The 17,101-nt window shown below is 50.7% G+C and overlaps 1 protein-coding gene across 2 annotated transcripts in view; it reads left to right on the top strand.

Moving 5' to 3' along the window:
- Positions 1–15,725, top strand: part of KMT5B (lysine methyltransferase 5B) — a 45,022-nt gene extending 29,297 nt beyond the window's left edge. For both annotated transcript variants that reach the window (XM_051964805.1, XM_051964804.1), the window contains exons 5-11: positions 6,976–7,141; positions 7,476–7,585; positions 7,791–7,957; positions 8,295–8,314; positions 8,405–8,541; positions 9,331–9,527; positions 12,480–15,725. In XM_051964805.1, the coding sequence (XP_051820765.1) occupies positions 6,976–7,141; positions 7,476–7,585; positions 7,791–7,957; positions 8,295–8,314; positions 8,405–8,541; positions 9,331–9,527; positions 12,480–14,005 (2,323 nt within the window). In that variant the 3' untranslated portion in view covers positions 14,006–15,725. The remainder of the gene's footprint in view (positions 1–6,975; positions 7,142–7,475; positions 7,586–7,790; positions 7,958–8,294; positions 8,315–8,404; positions 8,542–9,330; positions 9,528–12,479) is intronic.
- Positions 15,726–17,101: the final 1,376 nt, after the last annotated feature.

Genomic DNA, 17,101 nt, shown 5'->3' with positions numbered 1-17,101 from the left:
CTGTATATGACATAGCAATATGTGTGACGCTCTTGAGGCCGTAGCCTGGGAAAGATGGCACTTGGCTAGTCACAGGAAAAGAGTAAGATAAAGTCAGGATGGCCCTCTACTTTTTTCTTAGCTCCACGTCATGTGGCTTCTTGTCCCCATGGCCTTACTGTACTAGTAAGAGACAGTCACATCCTGTCTGCTGTTCTGATTGTAATTACCTTGTCTTTCTAGAAACAAAAATAACAGCTAACTCATATTACATTTTAAGGATTGCGCAGCATACAGTCATATCCATATATTCAAAAATTCATGAGGGCCTAATTTATAAAGTGATTCCATTTTAAAAATTATCAAACAAATACTTTAAAATGATAAAATTTTATTTTTTTTACAATTATCAGTGTAATTTTATGTGCAAAATCTTTATTCCAATTTTGAGATCTTATTATTAAAATAGACTCAAAGCCTAAATCTTCCATTAGAATCATTTGGAAGCCAATCATACCAATATAAAACCTAAAAAAAGACTAATCCTGTTATTCTACTTAATTAGAAAACTTTTATATTTTGAATTCCTTCGTAGGAGGATACCATCCCTGTATTATCATATGACCACAAATACAGATTACAATTGTGAGATTTCTCATGCTTTTGTATCCTTTTATAGTGACTCAGATGTTACAGTATCTATTAATTAATAAGTTAATATTGTACTTTCGGAACTTCTATTGCACACTCACTCTGATTATAGAAACTGACTATGAAAAGAAAAGGAGGGACATAGTTCTAACAATGACAAGAGTCGTTCTCTCAAGACCACATGACATGTGACTGAACCTGACATGACATTCCAGGGGGAAAAGCCTCCCTTAGTTCTATTTAATTCCAGGCAAAAGTCATATCCGACAGCTAGTCGGATCTGGTAAAGGTCCACGTTATTCACAGGGTATAAAAAGTCAGGCTCAGGATTAACCAGGTGAGGAAATTTCCTCTTCAGAGAGTAAATAACACTATGGAGAAACTGATCTTTTTACCACATCAAGGTCAACCCCCCCAACTTTTCCCAGCAACAGACCTCCATTTGTAGTTACATTTTTAAACCACCTTAAACCATAGTTTCATAATGTTTATAAGTGATAGCAAAAAATTGTCAAATGAAATTTACTCTTTATTATAGTAAACTAATAAATCTCCGCCCCCCCCCCTTGACAAGGAGTGGGAGAGGGGACCATTTTTAAAATTCTGTTCTAAATTCTCAAGATTCAATACTTCATATTTTATAACATGTAAAGAGCTAATAAAATCTTACGATCCTGCCTAAATGCAAACTCTCGCGTAATCTCACAGACAAAGATTTCTTAATGGGTCTGTTTAACTTTTGTTGTTGTTGTTGTTGTTTTTAATAACTTTTTATTGACGGAACCCATGCCGGGATAATTTTTAGGGTCTGTTTAACTTTTTTCCCCCAAACAGAAAATTATTATATATATCCTCTTTAATATTTTTGTTCATCCGTTTTAGTCTTATCCAACTCTGTGACTGCATTTAGAGTTTTCTTGACAAAGATACTGGAGCAGTTTATCATTTCCTTCTCCAGCTCATCTTACAAGGAAGGAAACTAAGGCAATCAGGGTTAAGTGATTTGTCCAGGGCTACATGTTAGAGACTGAATTTGAACTCAGGTCCTCTTGATTCCAGACCTGATACTTTATTCACTGAGTTTTCAATTTTTTAAAAATTACATTCTTTAACCGCTCAAATTGTAATCTGTCTTTAGATTTTTAAAACAGTTGTTTTTCTTTCTTTCTTTCTTTCTTTTTTTTTTTTTTTTTTTTTTTTTTTTTGCTGAGGCAATTGGAGTTGAGTGACTTGCCCAGGATTACATAGCCACAAAGTAGTGTCTGAAACCAGATTCGAACTCAGGTCCTCCTGACTTCAGGGCTGGTGCTCTATCTTCTTTTTTTTTTCCTTTAGGATGATCTTTTTTATTTTTATTTTTTTTATTATAGCTTTTTATTTACAAGATATATGCATGGGTAATTTTTCGGCATTGACAATTGCAAAACCTGTTCCAACTTTTCCCCTCTTTCCCCCCCACCCCTTCCCCCAGATGGCAGGTTGACCAATACATGTTAAATATGTTAAAGTATAAGTTAAATACAATATAAGTATACATATCCAAACAGTTATTTTGCTGTACAAAAAAAAATCAGACTTTGAAATAGTGTACAATTAGCCTGTGAAGGAAATCAAAAACAGAGGGATTGGGAATTCTATGTAGTGGTTCACACTCATCTCCCAGAGTTCTTTCGCTGGGTGTAGCTGGTTCAATTCATTCCTGCTCTATTGGAACTGGTTTGGTTCATCTCATTGTTGAAGAGGGCCACGTCCATCAGTATTGATCCTCATATAATATTGTTGTTGAAGTAAATAATGATCTCCTGGTCCTGCTCATTTCCCTCAGCATCAGTTCCTGTCAGTCTCTCCAGGCCTCTCTGAAATCCTCCTGCTGATCGTTTCTTACAGAATAATAATATTCCATAATATTCATATACCACAATTTATTCTCCATTCTCCCATTGATGGGCATCCACTCAGTCTCCAGTTTCTGGCCACTACAAAGAGGGCTGCCACAAACATTCTTGGTGCTCTGTCTACTAACAGCATTTCTAATACAATGATTTCTCAAATTTCACGTGTAAATTTAGAAACATACAAAATCATATTTTAAAATATGAAACAAGCTTTATTACCAGTCGGATGACATCAATTCAGCCTAATGCATTTCCAGATTGTCTTACATAAATCCCAATACAGAATAATTTATCATGGGGGCAACTACTTTAATGAAAAGAAATGGAATTGCTTCATATTGAAGCATTCCATCTGATAGCAAGTTATCACAGTATAAAATCAAAGGCAATAACAAAAAGTTAACACTTCTCTAGTGCTGACCATATGCCAGTCATTGTGTTGTGGGTTTCACAATCACTGTATCACTTATATGTACAACAATCCTGGGAGGAAGGTGCCTTTATTTTCCTCTTTACAGATCAGGAAACTGGGTAAACAGAGATAAGAAAACTTGCTTTTAAGATAAGAAATAAGAAAACACAGCCAATAAATTTTTGAAACTGGAGAGGATTAACAATCACAAGTTCAAAAATCTAGGAATACATTTTTTTTTAGTGATTACCATAATTTGGGATCTTTGATTTATTTATAGTGGCAGAAATTCCTACGAACCAAGAAGTTGTTTTCCTTTCTTTGATTATTTGATCTTTCTTCTGAAGTTTCTGTGTGGCCGATGGTGAAATGACTGAAAAAGTATCTTGCGGGTTTAATCGCCCACCTGAAAGTTGAAACAAGAATCGGTCCTGCTTCCTAGGACAGAGTCCAGAAAGCTAGAACGGCTTCAAGTACGACACTTCTCAGTCGTCCCCAGCACGAGGCTCTTTAGCTGCAGTTTTTCCACCGTCCTTCTGGCTGGCTGCATTTTCCCCTTAGAAATTTTCAAGCCGGCTACAAACATAAGACAGGGATTTTCCTCCATTTTACAAAGAAACAAAAACAGATAACTCAGTGACACGGACAAGCCTCCCTAGCTTCCCTGAATGTCTCTTTTCTTTTTCTTTTTCTTTTTTTAATTATAGCTTTTTATTTACAAAATATATGCCTGGGTAATTTTTTAGCATTGACCCTTGCAAAACCTTCTGTTCCAACTCTTCTCCTCCTGCCCCCATCCCCTCTCCTCCCCTAGATGACAGGTAGTCCCATACATGGTAAATATGTTAAACACAATAAATGCATTCATATCCATACAGTTATTTTGTTGCACAAGAAAAATTGGACTTAGAAATAAGGTAAAAAGAACCTGAGAAGGAAAACAAAAATGTAGGTGGACAACAACAGAAAGAGTGGAAATGCTCTGTTATGGTCCACACTCATTTCCCAGTGTTCTTTTGCTGGGTGTAACTGGTTCTGTTCATTACTGATCAATTGGAATTGATTTGGATCCTCTCATTGCTGAAGAGGGCCACGTCCATCAGAATTGATCATCATATAGTCTTGTTGTTGAAGTATATAATGATCCCTGGTTCTGTTCACTTCCCTCAGCATCAGTTCATGTAAGTCTCTCCAGGCCTTTCTGAAATCATCCTGTTGGTCATTTCTTACTGAGCAATAATATTCCATAATATTCATATACCACAATTTATTCAGCCATTCTCCAATGGATGGCCATCCATTCATTTTCCAGTTTCAGCCACTACAAAGAAACCTGCCACAAACATTCGTGCACATACAGGTCCCTTTCCCTTCTTTAGTATCTCTTTGGAGTATAAGCCCAATAGAAACACTGCTGGATCAAAGGGGATGCACAATTTGATAATTTTTGGGGCATAATTCCAGATTGCTCTCCAGAATGTTTGAATGTGTTCACAATTCCACCAACAATGCATCAGTGTCCCAGTTTTCCCACATCCCCTCCAACATTCCGCATTATCTTTCCCTGTCACTCTAGCCAATCTGACAGGTGTGTAGTGGTATCTCAGAGTTGTCTTAATTTGCATTTCTCTGATTAGTAATGACTTGGAGCATCTTTTCATATGGCTAGTAATCATTTCAATTTCTTCGTCTGAGAATTATCTGTTCATATCCTTTGACCATTTATCCATTAGAGAATGGTTTGATTTCTTATAAATTAGAGTCAATTCTCTATATATTTGGAAATGAGGCCTTTAGCAGAACCCTTGACTATAAAAATGTTTTCCCAGTTTGTTGCTTCCCTTCTAACCTTGTCTGCATTAGTTTTGTTTGTACAAAAGCTTTTTCATTTGATAGAATCAAAATTTTCTATTTTGTGGTCAATAGTGATCTCTAGTTCTTCTTTGGTTCCTTCCTCCTCCGCAGGTCTGACAGGTAAACTATCCTATTGAACGTCTCTTTTCAAGACCTCGATTTGCTCGTGGGCTTGAGACCCGTTGGTATTTTTGTAGCATTATTTGAGGGGCTCTCTTTCCATCCTTCCCTCCCTGCTGGGAGGAAGTTGCAGGCTGGTAGGAGCTGCCCTTGGGGGTCAGCCCCAGTCCCGTGGCTCTTCTCCCAGGTGGCATCCTTGGGCATTTCCCCGTGAGAGAACGTCTCTCAGTTCCCAGGCCCAGTGCTGCTATAAAGGTGCGTCTCTTCTGCCGCAGGGGAGACAAGGGCATCTCCTCTCTGGGTCCATCCCGGATTCAGAGTGCTGCCTGGGGCTCCCAAGCAGATGAGTTTAGGGAAGGGCTTGTGGCAGTGTCCCTTGCACTTGGAGCCCCAGATATGGGCAGAGATGAGCTTTTATGCACAGGGTTTGGACAGGATTGGGTCCTGTAAGGAGAGGGAAGACACAGGCTTGGCAAGTTGGGGTGGGGAGAGTAGGTGGGCCTGGCCTCAGGACGCTCACAGGGTTTGGGTCTCACAATTCTCCCAGATGAAGAGGTTTTCTGGGCATTTCCTGGTGGTCTTTGCCCTCAGGCCTGTGACGGGCGCCCTCTGACATCGCTCTGCTTCTGGGTTCCCGGCCTTGCCTCCCTGACCCTCCTGTGTCTGCAGGGTGTTCCCTGCTTCCCCAGGGGGCTGCCCCAGGTCTCTGCTTTGGGCCTTCCCCCTCAGAGATGGGCCCATCCGATGCCGTCAGATGGCCAAGTCAGTCACCCCCATTTGTAGAGGTACTTTTGATAGTTTGGAGGCTGGAGGAGGGCGCGGCTAGGACCTGGGAGAGGAAGTTTCTGACTTCAACTCTGCCTTTGCACTCACGCCTTTGGGGCCTCAGTTTCCTTTTCTGCTAAAATGAAAGTAGAACTGGATGATAGGATCAGCAGTTCCTTGCCCCCTCCCCCCGAGGCCCAGAGCCACAGCTCCTACACATGGGCATCAGAGGCACCAGGATTCGTCCTCCAATGCCAGCTTTGCGGCTTGGGCAGCCGGTCTGCCTCTCCCCACTGGGCCTCCTCTGGGCCCTCTCTGTCTCATTATATCCAAGCAGACCAGGTTCTTCCCTCCGGGGCCAGCTTTCCTCAAATTCACCTACTTTCATTCTCCTTGCCATTACATTCGAACCCGCTCTGGCCTCTGGAGCCCAGCGGGCACCTGTCCTCTCCTTGGCCTCCCTGCCTCTAGACTCTGCCCCTTTCTCTCTCCACGCTGTCCCTCCCAAAGTGAAGGACTGGCTGCTCCTTCCACCGGCTCCAGGATCCAGGAGCATCTGGCTCGGTCCCCGCACTTAAATGTCAGAACTTCAGCCGCAGAAGCTGGGGAGAGGGCCACAACCAAAGACTCGTCCCCCACTTCATCCCCCTGCCCTTGGCCCCCTTGGGCCTGAAGCCTACAGGCCGAAGCTGCCATCTTGGCCAGAGGCCAACTGCCAGCCACCCTGTTTGGCCACTAGAGGGCGGGCCCCTTCTTCTCTACCTTGGCCCTTGAGCATATTGCCAGGGCTCCTGTGGGACTTCCCCCACCCCCCCTTAGCCAGCTTCTCTCCTCAGGGGGCCAGTTTATGGCTTTACAGGTGGACTGGGCTTTCTGGGGCAGGTCCCCCCTCAGAGCCCCCCAGTACCCGGGCTGGGCGGGAGAGCTCCTCCTGCTGGGGTGGGGTGGGGTGGGGGGAGGCTTCTTCTCTGGTCCGTGGATTACTGTTATCTTGAGCATAGGAAAAAAGGACATTTCTGAAATTGAAGGTTATGTCCATGCCCCATTGCTCGCCTTCTCAAGGGTTGGGGACGGAGAGAATTCGGAACTCACAGATTTTGAAAATAAAATTGGATGAAATAAAGGAAATGTAGAAAAATGGAAAATTCTGCGACATGAAACCAAGGCGAATAAATACCCAAAAAGAGTCTCTTGGCTCCTCCCTCAGGGACGGGTCCTGGGGCTGGGCTGTGTCGCTGCTGGTGGTGACTCGAGGGGTTCGGAGTCGGCCCAGTTTGAGGTCTCCACGTTTCCTTTCAGATTTCGTCCTATTAAAGGAAGGCAAGAAGAGCTGAAGGAGGTGATTGAGCGCTTTAAGAAAGACGAGCACTTGGAAAAGGCCTTCAAATGCCTGACCTCGGGCGAATGGGCGCGGCACTATTTTCTGAACAAGAATAAGGCACAGGAGCGGTTGTTCAAGGAACACGTATGTGTCTCGGGGAGTGAGCGAGCCTCGGATTGGTTCAGATTCTTCCCCAGGTTACTTTGTGGTGGGATGTGGGACCAGGCAGCGAGGGCAGCGAGGCCAGAAAAGGGGCCTAGGAGAGCACGCAATGGGAGACGGCCTTGGAGTGCAGGGCAGCTTAGTCCAGGTCAAGTGGGCGGTCAACAGTGGAGCCGGCCCCCTCTCCTGAAGAGATCTCCCCCAGAACAGGCCCCGGGGGTGGCCGTCGAGGTCACAGCCTGATGACCTCCCAGAAAGCTAGTGCCCTGGCGCTTTGGGGCCGACTTACACCCAGACCTTTCTCCCACCGGTTCAGGTATTTATTTATTTGCGAATGTTTGCGACTGACAGTGGATTTGAAATCCTGCCGTGCAATCGATATTCTTCAGAACAGAATGGAGCCAAAATCGTTGCAACAAAAGAGTGGTAACTATGAGACTCCCTCGAGAGGAAGTTCTGGGTTGGGGAATGGCCCACGGGGGACAGGCACCTGTCAGAGCCCTGGTATGGTTAGGGGATAGGGGATGGTCCACAGGGGGGGGCATAGTTGGGGTAGGGGAAGGCCGCTGGCCCAGAGCAGCCTGTCTGCTGCCCAAGTCGCGATCGCTTCCTTTTTGTGTGTTTTCCGTAGGAAACGGAACGACAAGATCGAGTTGCTGGTGGGGTGTATCGCTGAACTCTCGGAAATAGAGGAGAACATGCTTCTTCGACATGGAGAGAACGACTTCAGTGTCATGTACTCCACCAGGAAAAACTGTGCTCAGCTCTGGCTCGGTCCCGCCGCCTTTATAAACCATGGTAAGATGGATGGGGGCGGGGCGCAGCCCTCTGCTGTCTGGGAAGGCTGCCCCAAGCTAGACACTGGGCAGGCCTGCTCGGTCCCCCGGGGCATTAGGGACCGAAGGCCAGCTCCCATCACTGGGGGGGGAGGTGGGACGGGCCCCGGGGGAAGGCTCCCATCACCCCCACGTCCCTGTGTAGAAAGCTCCTCCACTCCCCCGGGGACCCACGGCCGTCGCTGTCCCTTGGCGCCCGCTTCAGCGCGGCTCTGAAAGCTTATTTCAGGCTTCTGTAATTGTTCGTGTTTCAGATCTTGTCAGCACTTAATTGACTTTATCTTTTGGACATTTTTCAGATTGCAGACCTAACTGTAAGGTAGGTATCGCCTGGCAAAGCGTCCCGTCCCTGCGCTCTGGGCCCGCTTCAGACAGAGCCGCGCGCTGACGGCTTCTTGTTACGTTGCAGTTTGTCTCGACGGGTCGCGACACCGCCTGCGTGAAGGCCTTGAGAGACATCGAGCCCGGGGAGGAAATCTCCTGTTATTACGGAGACGGGTTTTTCGGAGAAAACAACGAGTACTGCGAGTGTTACACTTGTGAAAGGTGCGTCCTGGGTCTGGGAAGGCCCCTGGGGAACCACCCCCTCCCCCCACCTCTGTCTCTGCCCTCCCGCCATCCTGGTCTCCCCACCTTGGGGGTGGGGAAGACTACCCATGGACTTAGAAACCCCGGCCACTTGTGGCCATATGACGTGACGCCTTCAGTCTGGACAGAGCTTCCTCCGGCTCCGGGCGGTCACACTGTGGACCCTTGCCAGAATCATCATAAAATGGGCAGGGAAAGAGGGGAGACCCTTAGGCCAAGAACAGCGGTCAGAACCTCCACTCGCCTCTGTCTCTAGCAAATGTGGGATGAGGGGCTGGGGGAAGAGGGTGTGGGTCACAGGCCCCACAGGGGGCATCGGCAGGAACCGGCGCCCGGGCCTGTGAATTTGGGCCCAACCAGATCTCACCCCAGACCCTGAGAACACAAAGCTCGGGATGAGGTTGCTGACCCAGGAGGCCTGTCAGAAGTGCCCCTCACTCCCGGCCTAGGGCATAAGAAACCAATCTCTCCCGTGGCATTTCGGGCCCTCACCATCTGGCTCTGGCTCTGCCTCCAGCCCCCCTTTGTGTACACCTAAGCTTCCTCATTTTTAAGATGGGGTAGCACATTACCCCAAGGCCCCTCCCCGGCCTCCGCACCACATTCCTAGTGGGACGGGGGCCCTTGCGTCCCTGGCTCTTCTCCCTTGTGTCCAAGTTCTGTGGCCCTCAGAGCTGGGGAGTGTCCGAGGTGGGGCTCCTCCGGGTGGGAGCCCGCCGTTGCCACACGCAGTCTTCTCTCTTGCAGACGGGGAACTGGTGCTTTTAAGTCGAGAGTGGGGCTGCCCACGCCCGCTCCCGTCATCAACAGTAAATACGGGCTGAGAGAGACCGACAAGCGCTTAAACCGGCTGAAGAAGCTGGGTGACGGCAGCAAGAACTCGGACAGCCAGTCGGTCAGCTCCAACACGGACGCAGATACCACTCAGGAAAAAGCCGACGCGGGTGAGTCGGGGCGGCCGCCACGCACCGGGGAAGGGCCCCTCCCAGGCCTGGGGGCACCCCTGTGTGTCCAGGGCCACAGCGGCCTTTGGAGCCCCTGTCCGGGGCGGGGGGGCGGGAGGAGGCTGATCCAGGGCCAGGAAATGGGGGCCACCTCTGTGAGCCATCATAGGCCTGGCCCTCAGCACCCTCTGAAGAACTAGGGTTTGACCTAATGGGGACGTGGCTTAAACACAGAGCACTGAGGGGGTCTCAGCTTGCTGCAGTAATGGGAAACTGAATCTGGGTTCCGGTCAGCTGACTGTTCTGTTCTTCCCCAAATCGTTAGGCCTGGAGCGGGCCAAGCACCCTGGCAGAGAACCCTGGGCTTCCCGAGGGCCTTAGCCCACCCTGACCAGAGTTCACTGTACTCTTCATGGTTTTGAAATACTTTGTATTGCTATTTTGTGGTGTTTTATGTCACCAGAATTTTTCCCAGCATACTTCCTTTCCTTCTCAAAGTTTCATCCCATCCATCATATAACACTTTAAAAAAAAAAAAGGGGGTGAGGGGAGAAGAAAACCAGCAAAGCTTGAGTAATGTTGCAAAAGTTGGGAAAACACGCCAGACAGCCCTGTCTGAGGGGACCCCGCAGCTCCACAGAGTGGGCTGGGCATATCGCCCACGGCGCCACACTGAGTGCTTTGTGGGGGCTGGGCTCGTTGTTGGTCCGGCTTGGTGCCCTTGTGTGAGTGAGCCATGCTCAGTGAAGTTCTTGGGGCTGCCCTTGGCATTTTTGGCTCATGGACTTTCCTCTGTTTCGGAGGATGAGGGCCCTGGAGACCCTGGGCTGCGCCCGGGTGCCAGCCTCGATGGTGGGCTGTGAGCACAGGCATTTGCCATTCAATGGATGGCTCCCTCTTGTGCCTGCAGTAGCCTCAGTTTCACACAGTCGCCTTGAACATTCCATCTTTTCTTGGGTTAAGAATCCACCCCTTTTCCATTTCTGGCTTTGAAGGGAGGAGTCCATTGGCTTCTCCTCCACTTAGGGGTGGTGGAGGACCGCTAGGGGGCGCCACGATGCAGAGCTGACCGCCATGCTGGGATGTGGGGGGCATTGGAATCAGGTCTGTTCCTGGTGAGGGTCCTCCTGTCTCGGAGGGTGAGGGGGGCGCTGTCCTTATGGATAGCGTCTGTGGTCAGAAGGCCGAGTGTCCTTCCTGAAGTCTGCGCCAGGAGCCACAGATGGGGTTCTGCCCCTGCTTCCTGCCGGACCGCTCTCCCGTTTGCCCGGCAGATTTTGGCTTGTGACTAGTGCCGTCCAGTTTAAAGAACCGGCTTCTTGATCCCCTTGTTTTCTGGGTCTCCTGGGCAGCTGCGTTCTGTTTATCTGTTTTCTAGACAACGCTGAATGGTCTGAATATCAGTGGGATTCTTTCATGATTTCTTTTATGTTTCATTTCTTTTTGTTATAAATTGTGGGTGTGAAAGAGGGGGACAAGAGAGAGACAAGAGATAGAAAGCCAGAGAGAGAGAGAGAGACAGAGATTTCGATGCTTCTGTAATGGCCAACGGAGGCATAGATTGTCCCCTATAGGGAAGAGCTGGGGGAAATGAGAAGCAGAGGTTTCTTTTCGGCACGGCTGCCAGTCTCCCTCTCCCGAGTCCGCCTCTAGATCTCACCGGCTTTCTCTTCTCGAGAAACTTCCTCTTGTTTGCTGAGCCGATGCCTTCAGAAGTTGCCGGCAGGGCCCGACCTTACATTGCTTCCCTTCTGCCATCGTCAGGCGTGCTTCTCCCTGCCCCTCTCCCCTTCTCCCTCGCAGGCACAGGGAAATGGGAAGCAGCACGAATCAGGCAGACTGCCATGGGGACAGCCCGGCCCTGAACCCAAGAGCCTGGAGAAGAGGACTGCCTCCAGCCCATGTCCTGGGCCCACCCTGGGGGTGCAGCTTGGACCTGCTCCTTCAGGGGCTATGGTCACAGAAGGGAAAGCTGTGTCCCCCAAAGCCCTGGGCTCCATCTGATAGCAGCAGGAGCTGGGGTGATTTTGTAGGGGAAATGGCATCAGGATCTGGCCGGGTACCCTCTTGGTTGCTGCTTCCTGAGGGCCGTGGGACTCCTCCATCTGATGGAAAGTGAGGACTGCCCCCTGGAGGGGTCGTCCCCCCTTGGAATGGGAGTTCCTTGAGGGCAGGGACTGTGTATTCCCAACACTTTGTATCTGAGTTTAATCCAGGCTCTCATTAATTCATATGTTTTATGCCAAATCATCCATGTGGTCTCTCCCCTAAGGAGAGTGGGCTGCCTGCTCGTGCCCCGATGCCAGGGCCAGAAGGGCGGCGACCTCTTTTCACCCTCCAGATGCCATGGGCTTCTCTGTATTTTTTAAAACTGTTGCCTTTGAGCGTAGCTGTTGGGGTTCTGGATGGCCTCTGCCGAGGGCCTGCCCCGGGCCAGCCGGCATCTCTTCCTTTTCCTGGGAGCATTTATTCCCTTTGTGGAGATCATTGTCCCGTAGGATTCACGGGGCGCTGCTGCTATTGGAACCGAGAGGTGTGGGCGGCAAACTGTAGCTCGCTTCCCCTCAGTTTGTTCTTTCTGTTGGAATAGCGGTAAAAGAACGCATGGGAGAGCATCCATTCTGGACTCGATCTAGAGCAGACACATTGGTAGCATAAGCACCAAGCTCTTTTCAGTTGGGGAGGTTGCCTTCTGGGGTCATTGATAGAAAAGGGAGTCGGGGAACCTCTCTGTCTTCTTGGGCCCTGATGACTCAGAGAAGGTGCGGCCTTTGGGAGACCCTCAAATAGTAATCGGTGGCTCTTAATGAAAATATTTGGAAACGAATTTGGGGAAAGATGTGCCATCCCGCCCCCATCCTTGCTTGGCTTCAAAGGTCCCTCCACCTTTAGTCTGAGTGATCCTGGGCTGGCCAGGCCGCTCTCTCATTCTCTGTCGGTTTTTTCTTGCAGCTGCTAACAGGAAACCGTCCGTCGGCGTAAAGAAGAGCAGCAAGAACCGATCGCTGACGCGCCCGTCGTCATCGGTGTCGCGGATCCCGGCGGCCTCCAACTCTACCTCATCGAAACTCACTCCTCTCCACAATCCCAGGGTACCAAAGAAACTGAAAAGGCCTGTCATCAAGCCTTTGCTCTCCAAGATAAAGCTCAGAAACCAGTGCCGGCGGACAGAGCAGAAGAGCTCCTCCAGAAAGCTGGAGGTGGGGAACCTGGTCCTCAAGGAGCCCAAGGTGGTTCTCTACAAAAACTTGCCCATTAAAAAGGACAGAGCGTCGGAGGGAGCGGGGGGTGCCGCCGCGGCTGGTGGCTGCCTCACCCGCCATGCGGCCCGGGAACACCGGCAGGGGCCCCTGAACGGGGCTCCCGAGCAGGACGGGGAGTCCCCCTGCGCCTACATCACTCGGAGGTCAGTGAGGACGAGAACCGGGTGGAAGGAGACCTCTGAGCCCGCCCTCGAGCCGAGCCTGCCGGGCAGCCCTCCCGGCACCTGGACGGGCCCAGGCTCCGGCACAGACACGGACGCCACAGAACCGCCCACCGCCCACGCGGTGCACGACCAGCAAAAGGCCTATGAGTCCACTGCATCCCCAAAGGGGGAGGGCAGGTCTCCAAAGGAGGACGCCATCACGGCCAAAAAGAAATCACGGCCAGGGAAGCTTCTGAAACCATTTCCCAAAGTGGAGGAGCCCACGCCGGCCCTGGACGTCCCCGAAAGCGACGAAGCGGCGCCCGCCCTCGTCGGCTCACAGCCCGACCGCGGGGAGCCCAGGGACAGAGCAGAGGGGTCCATGGGCCGCCAGGACTGCACCCCCGCCGCTGCGGGCGGGTGTTCCATGGGGACGCCCGACCATACCAGAACGAAAGACAACTTTAGAACTGCCAAAAGCAAAAAAAAACGGCGCATCACGAGGTACGATGCGCAGCTGATCCTGGAGAACAGCTCCGGGATCCCCAAATTGACTCTGCGGCGCCGCCACGACAGCAGCAGTAAGGCGCACGAGCAGGACGCCGAGAGCGCCGGCGCCTCCAAGATCAGCATCAAGCTCAGCAAGGACCACGACAAGGACAGCAGCCTCTACGTGGCCAAGCTCAACAACGGTTTCAGCGCCGGCGCCGGCGGCGGCAGCGCCACCAAGCTGAAGATCCAGCTGAAGCGCGACGAGGAGGGCCGCGGGCCCTACGCCGAGGAGCTGCGTGAGAACGGCCTCTGCTGCCAGGAGACGCTCTCCCTGCTGGAGTCACGCGTGGATGGCGACGGCTACGGGCAGTACCCGGAGGAGAGCGCCGAGGAGGTGTCCTCGGAGGAGGAGGAGGAGGAAGAGGACGAGGAGGACGACGACTACGAGGACGACTACGAGGACGACTTCATCCCCCTCCCCCCCGCCAAGCGGCTGCGGCTGATCGTCGGCAAGGACTCCATCGATATCGACATCTCCTCCCGTCGGCGCGAAGACCAGTCGCTGCGGCTCAACGCCTGAGCGCCCGCGGCCCCCGCCCGTCACTCCTGGATCGGCCCGGCCCGGCAGAGCGTGGACAGCGGCGCCCGCGGGCGCGCCTTCTGATCGTACTTTTTAAATAGCCTTCTTATGTGCAATTCTGAGGTCAAGGGGATGCCCTTTTGTAAAATAAATGCTCGAATCCAATTGTACAGAGAGATCCGCCTTCCCGAGGACAGTGGGAGCAATGACGTGGCTACACACTGATTTTTAACCTGGAGAGCATCCGCCGGCTCTTTGGGAGCTGACTAAACCGTAATTTAAAAAATCACCGTAGCAGCATAGTAACGTTCTCGAGTACGTGTTACTATCACCAGCAATGACCTGTGGCTCTTTGATTTACTCGGTAGCTGTTTCCCCCGGAGTTTCGTCCGTTTCACACTGTACGCTGTCCCCGATGGACTGTTCGTGGCCTTGGTCCTAGTAGCAAACTGTTGGTTGGAAGTCACATGGATTTCTTTCTTTCTTTCTTGATTTTTTTAGTCCGATGACAGAGGCGTCGACGGCTTGCTCCCTTTTTAGTACATTATATGTACCGGGTGGCAGCGTGCAGGACGGAAGTTTGGATATGGTGTATTTATTGCTTGTTATGTAAATTAAACACCTTGTATTTAACACTTTTCAATACTTTTAGATAAAATTGTTCTTTGCAAGAATGATTGGTGCTTATTTTTTCAAAACTTTGCTGTGAAACAATGTGGTGACCCCAGGCGACATTTACCCACGACCCACAGCTCCTCATTCGGTTCTTCATCGTTTTCTGTTGCACTTGTAAAATGCTACAAGGAATATAAAGAAATCTATTCACTTTAACTTATAATAGTTTATGAAATAAAAACCTGAGTCACAGCTTTTGTTCTGTGGTGCCCTATACAAATGTTTGTCTTGAAGATTCAATGTAAAGGACTGAAAACGCTGTACATGTTGTAAATATTTGTGTGTTGTGAGAAACTTTTGTCATGAGACATTAAAAGAACTTACCAGGAAGGTTTCCATACGTTCATGCCGATGCCATAGGCCACCGAGGGGGCCCAGCCGCCCCGGCGGCTCCCACCTCCCGCCCCGTCGCTGCCAGCCAAGAGCGCCGCGCCGGGCCTCGGGGCCCATGACAAACCAAGCGGCTCCGATTCCGACCAGGGCCGACATCGGACCGCGGGGGGTTCCTGCCGACTCCTCTGTAAGTCCTTGAGCTCGGAGCCTGGAGGCCAGCAAATGGCTGGGGTGACGGGCGGCGGTCCCGGGTCCCGTGGCGCCCTCGGTTCCGGTCGGTGTCTGGTCCCGGGAGGCGGCCCCTTCTCCCCCCGCTCTCTCCTTCAGGCCTGCGGGCCAGCCCCTACCACGCTCCCTAGGGAAGCCTCAGCCTCGTCTCCCGTGGGAGGTCGTGCATTCCCTGGGCCGCTCCCAAGCTTGGCAGTCTGTCCGCGAGGGGCTCCAGCTCCTCCGGACGCCCTCTGGTCCTTACAACAGCACACGTGAGAGAAGCAGCCCCCCGTGGCGGCCGGGATTATCCCAGAGGGGGAAGCCATAGGCCCCGAGGCTGAAAATCATGGCCCGTCCTTTAAATCAAGAGTTCTTCACGTTGGGGATGGGGGCGTTGGGAAGGGAGGCAGAGGAATATCCTGGCTGGTTCTTTGCCTACTTGGGGCCACCCTTCCATGGGTTCTAGCTTTCGTTGTAAAGTAATAAAAGATCTTTAATTACATTTCTCATTTTTCTGGCTTTTTAAGTTGAGATTTATTTTTTCCCTTATTTATTTTGTGTCAGTCTCTCGAGATTTCTGTCCCCTGGGTCTCAGGCCATCGACTTCCCGATGGAAGACTCTGCCGTAGCTTGCTGCCTCTCAGGGGTTAGTGCGCACAAGCATTCGGAAGCCATTGGAGATGCCGTCTCGAGGGGCTGATCTTCCCTCATTAAGATGGGAAGTTCAGAGCTGCTGGGAAGAACCGCGGGTGGGGGTCGAGTGGCGGGCCGGGGGCTCCTTTGGGACCTAGCGCACCAGGACGAAACTCTTGGCTTGAGCTCATGCGATGATGGGGAAAGATTCAGACGCTGGCAAGCTTAGGAGATGATCATAGCAATCTCTGTAAAGATCCCATTTTAAATCACTTTTCAAATGACTGTTGAAATTGTTTGACTGAGCTGTAATACTTTTGAGATACTCTGTATTCCTTGTACTGAAAGAATGAATGCCAAAAGGCCTTTTTCAGCATTTGAGGTAAGTTCTTTACAATTCATTGGAAAAAAAAAAAAAGCAAAAAACAAAACAAAAAACACTTTTTTACAAAAAGAAATTTTGTACATGGACTTGCAGTATTGAGGTTAATCATTTTAATAAATTCAAAACTGAAAACATTCTGGCCAGTGTTTAGTGTATATGATAGAAAAAGGTGAAGACCCTGAAAGGTGGAGATTTGGAGCGAGATCCCGAGGTCCGGCCCTTATCCAGGGCACTTATACGTCTTTGGAGTGAGGGGGGCTGCCTTCCCCACCCTTCCCTTCTGTTTCGTTGTCAGTATTCCGGGATTTACCAAGACGGGGCTTTCTGGGTAAAGGGGATGGAGGGTGTGGGTGGACACTGGCCTGGGAGGCTGGAGGACCCTTGTAGTTTCTTCTAAGAGTGCTTTGCAGGGCCGGGCAGCAGCTGAGCAGGCTCCCTCTGGGGAGGGGGGCACTCGGGGTCCCACCATCCATTGTCCCCATCCACACAGATGGAGGCTGAAGGATTGCCCGGGCTTGATAGGCAGATTTGGGCATGTGCGCTTCCCTGTCCTGCCCCTTGACGCCCATCATTCTGAGATAGCTTTGTGGGTTTGGGAGGTGTGTAAGGGGAACTTTGGCTGGAGGGTGGGGGTCCATCCGCCATCCCCTCACTCCCTCTGCTAAAACTGTGGTAATTGTTGGATTTTTCCAACCAGGAGCCACCGTTTCCTGAAAATTGCCGAGGCCGTGGCCGATTGGCCGCCGCTGCTGGCCAGCTGGTCCGCCTGATTTCCTGCCGCCTCCCAGCACCCTTTCGCCCATCCAGTTTTACTTGGCCAAACCAGGGAACTCGTGCTCTTTTCCCATCGGGTGCCAGGA

The sequence above is a fragment of the Antechinus flavipes genome, chromosome 6 (assembly GCF_016432865.1).
Source record: "Antechinus flavipes isolate AdamAnt ecotype Samford, QLD, Australia chromosome 6, AdamAnt_v2, whole genome shotgun sequence".
In the NCBI taxonomy this organism is placed as follows: Eukaryota; Metazoa; Chordata; class Mammalia; order Dasyuromorphia; family Dasyuridae; genus Antechinus; species Antechinus flavipes.
This window is presented reverse-complemented; position numbering and strand designations above follow the sequence as displayed.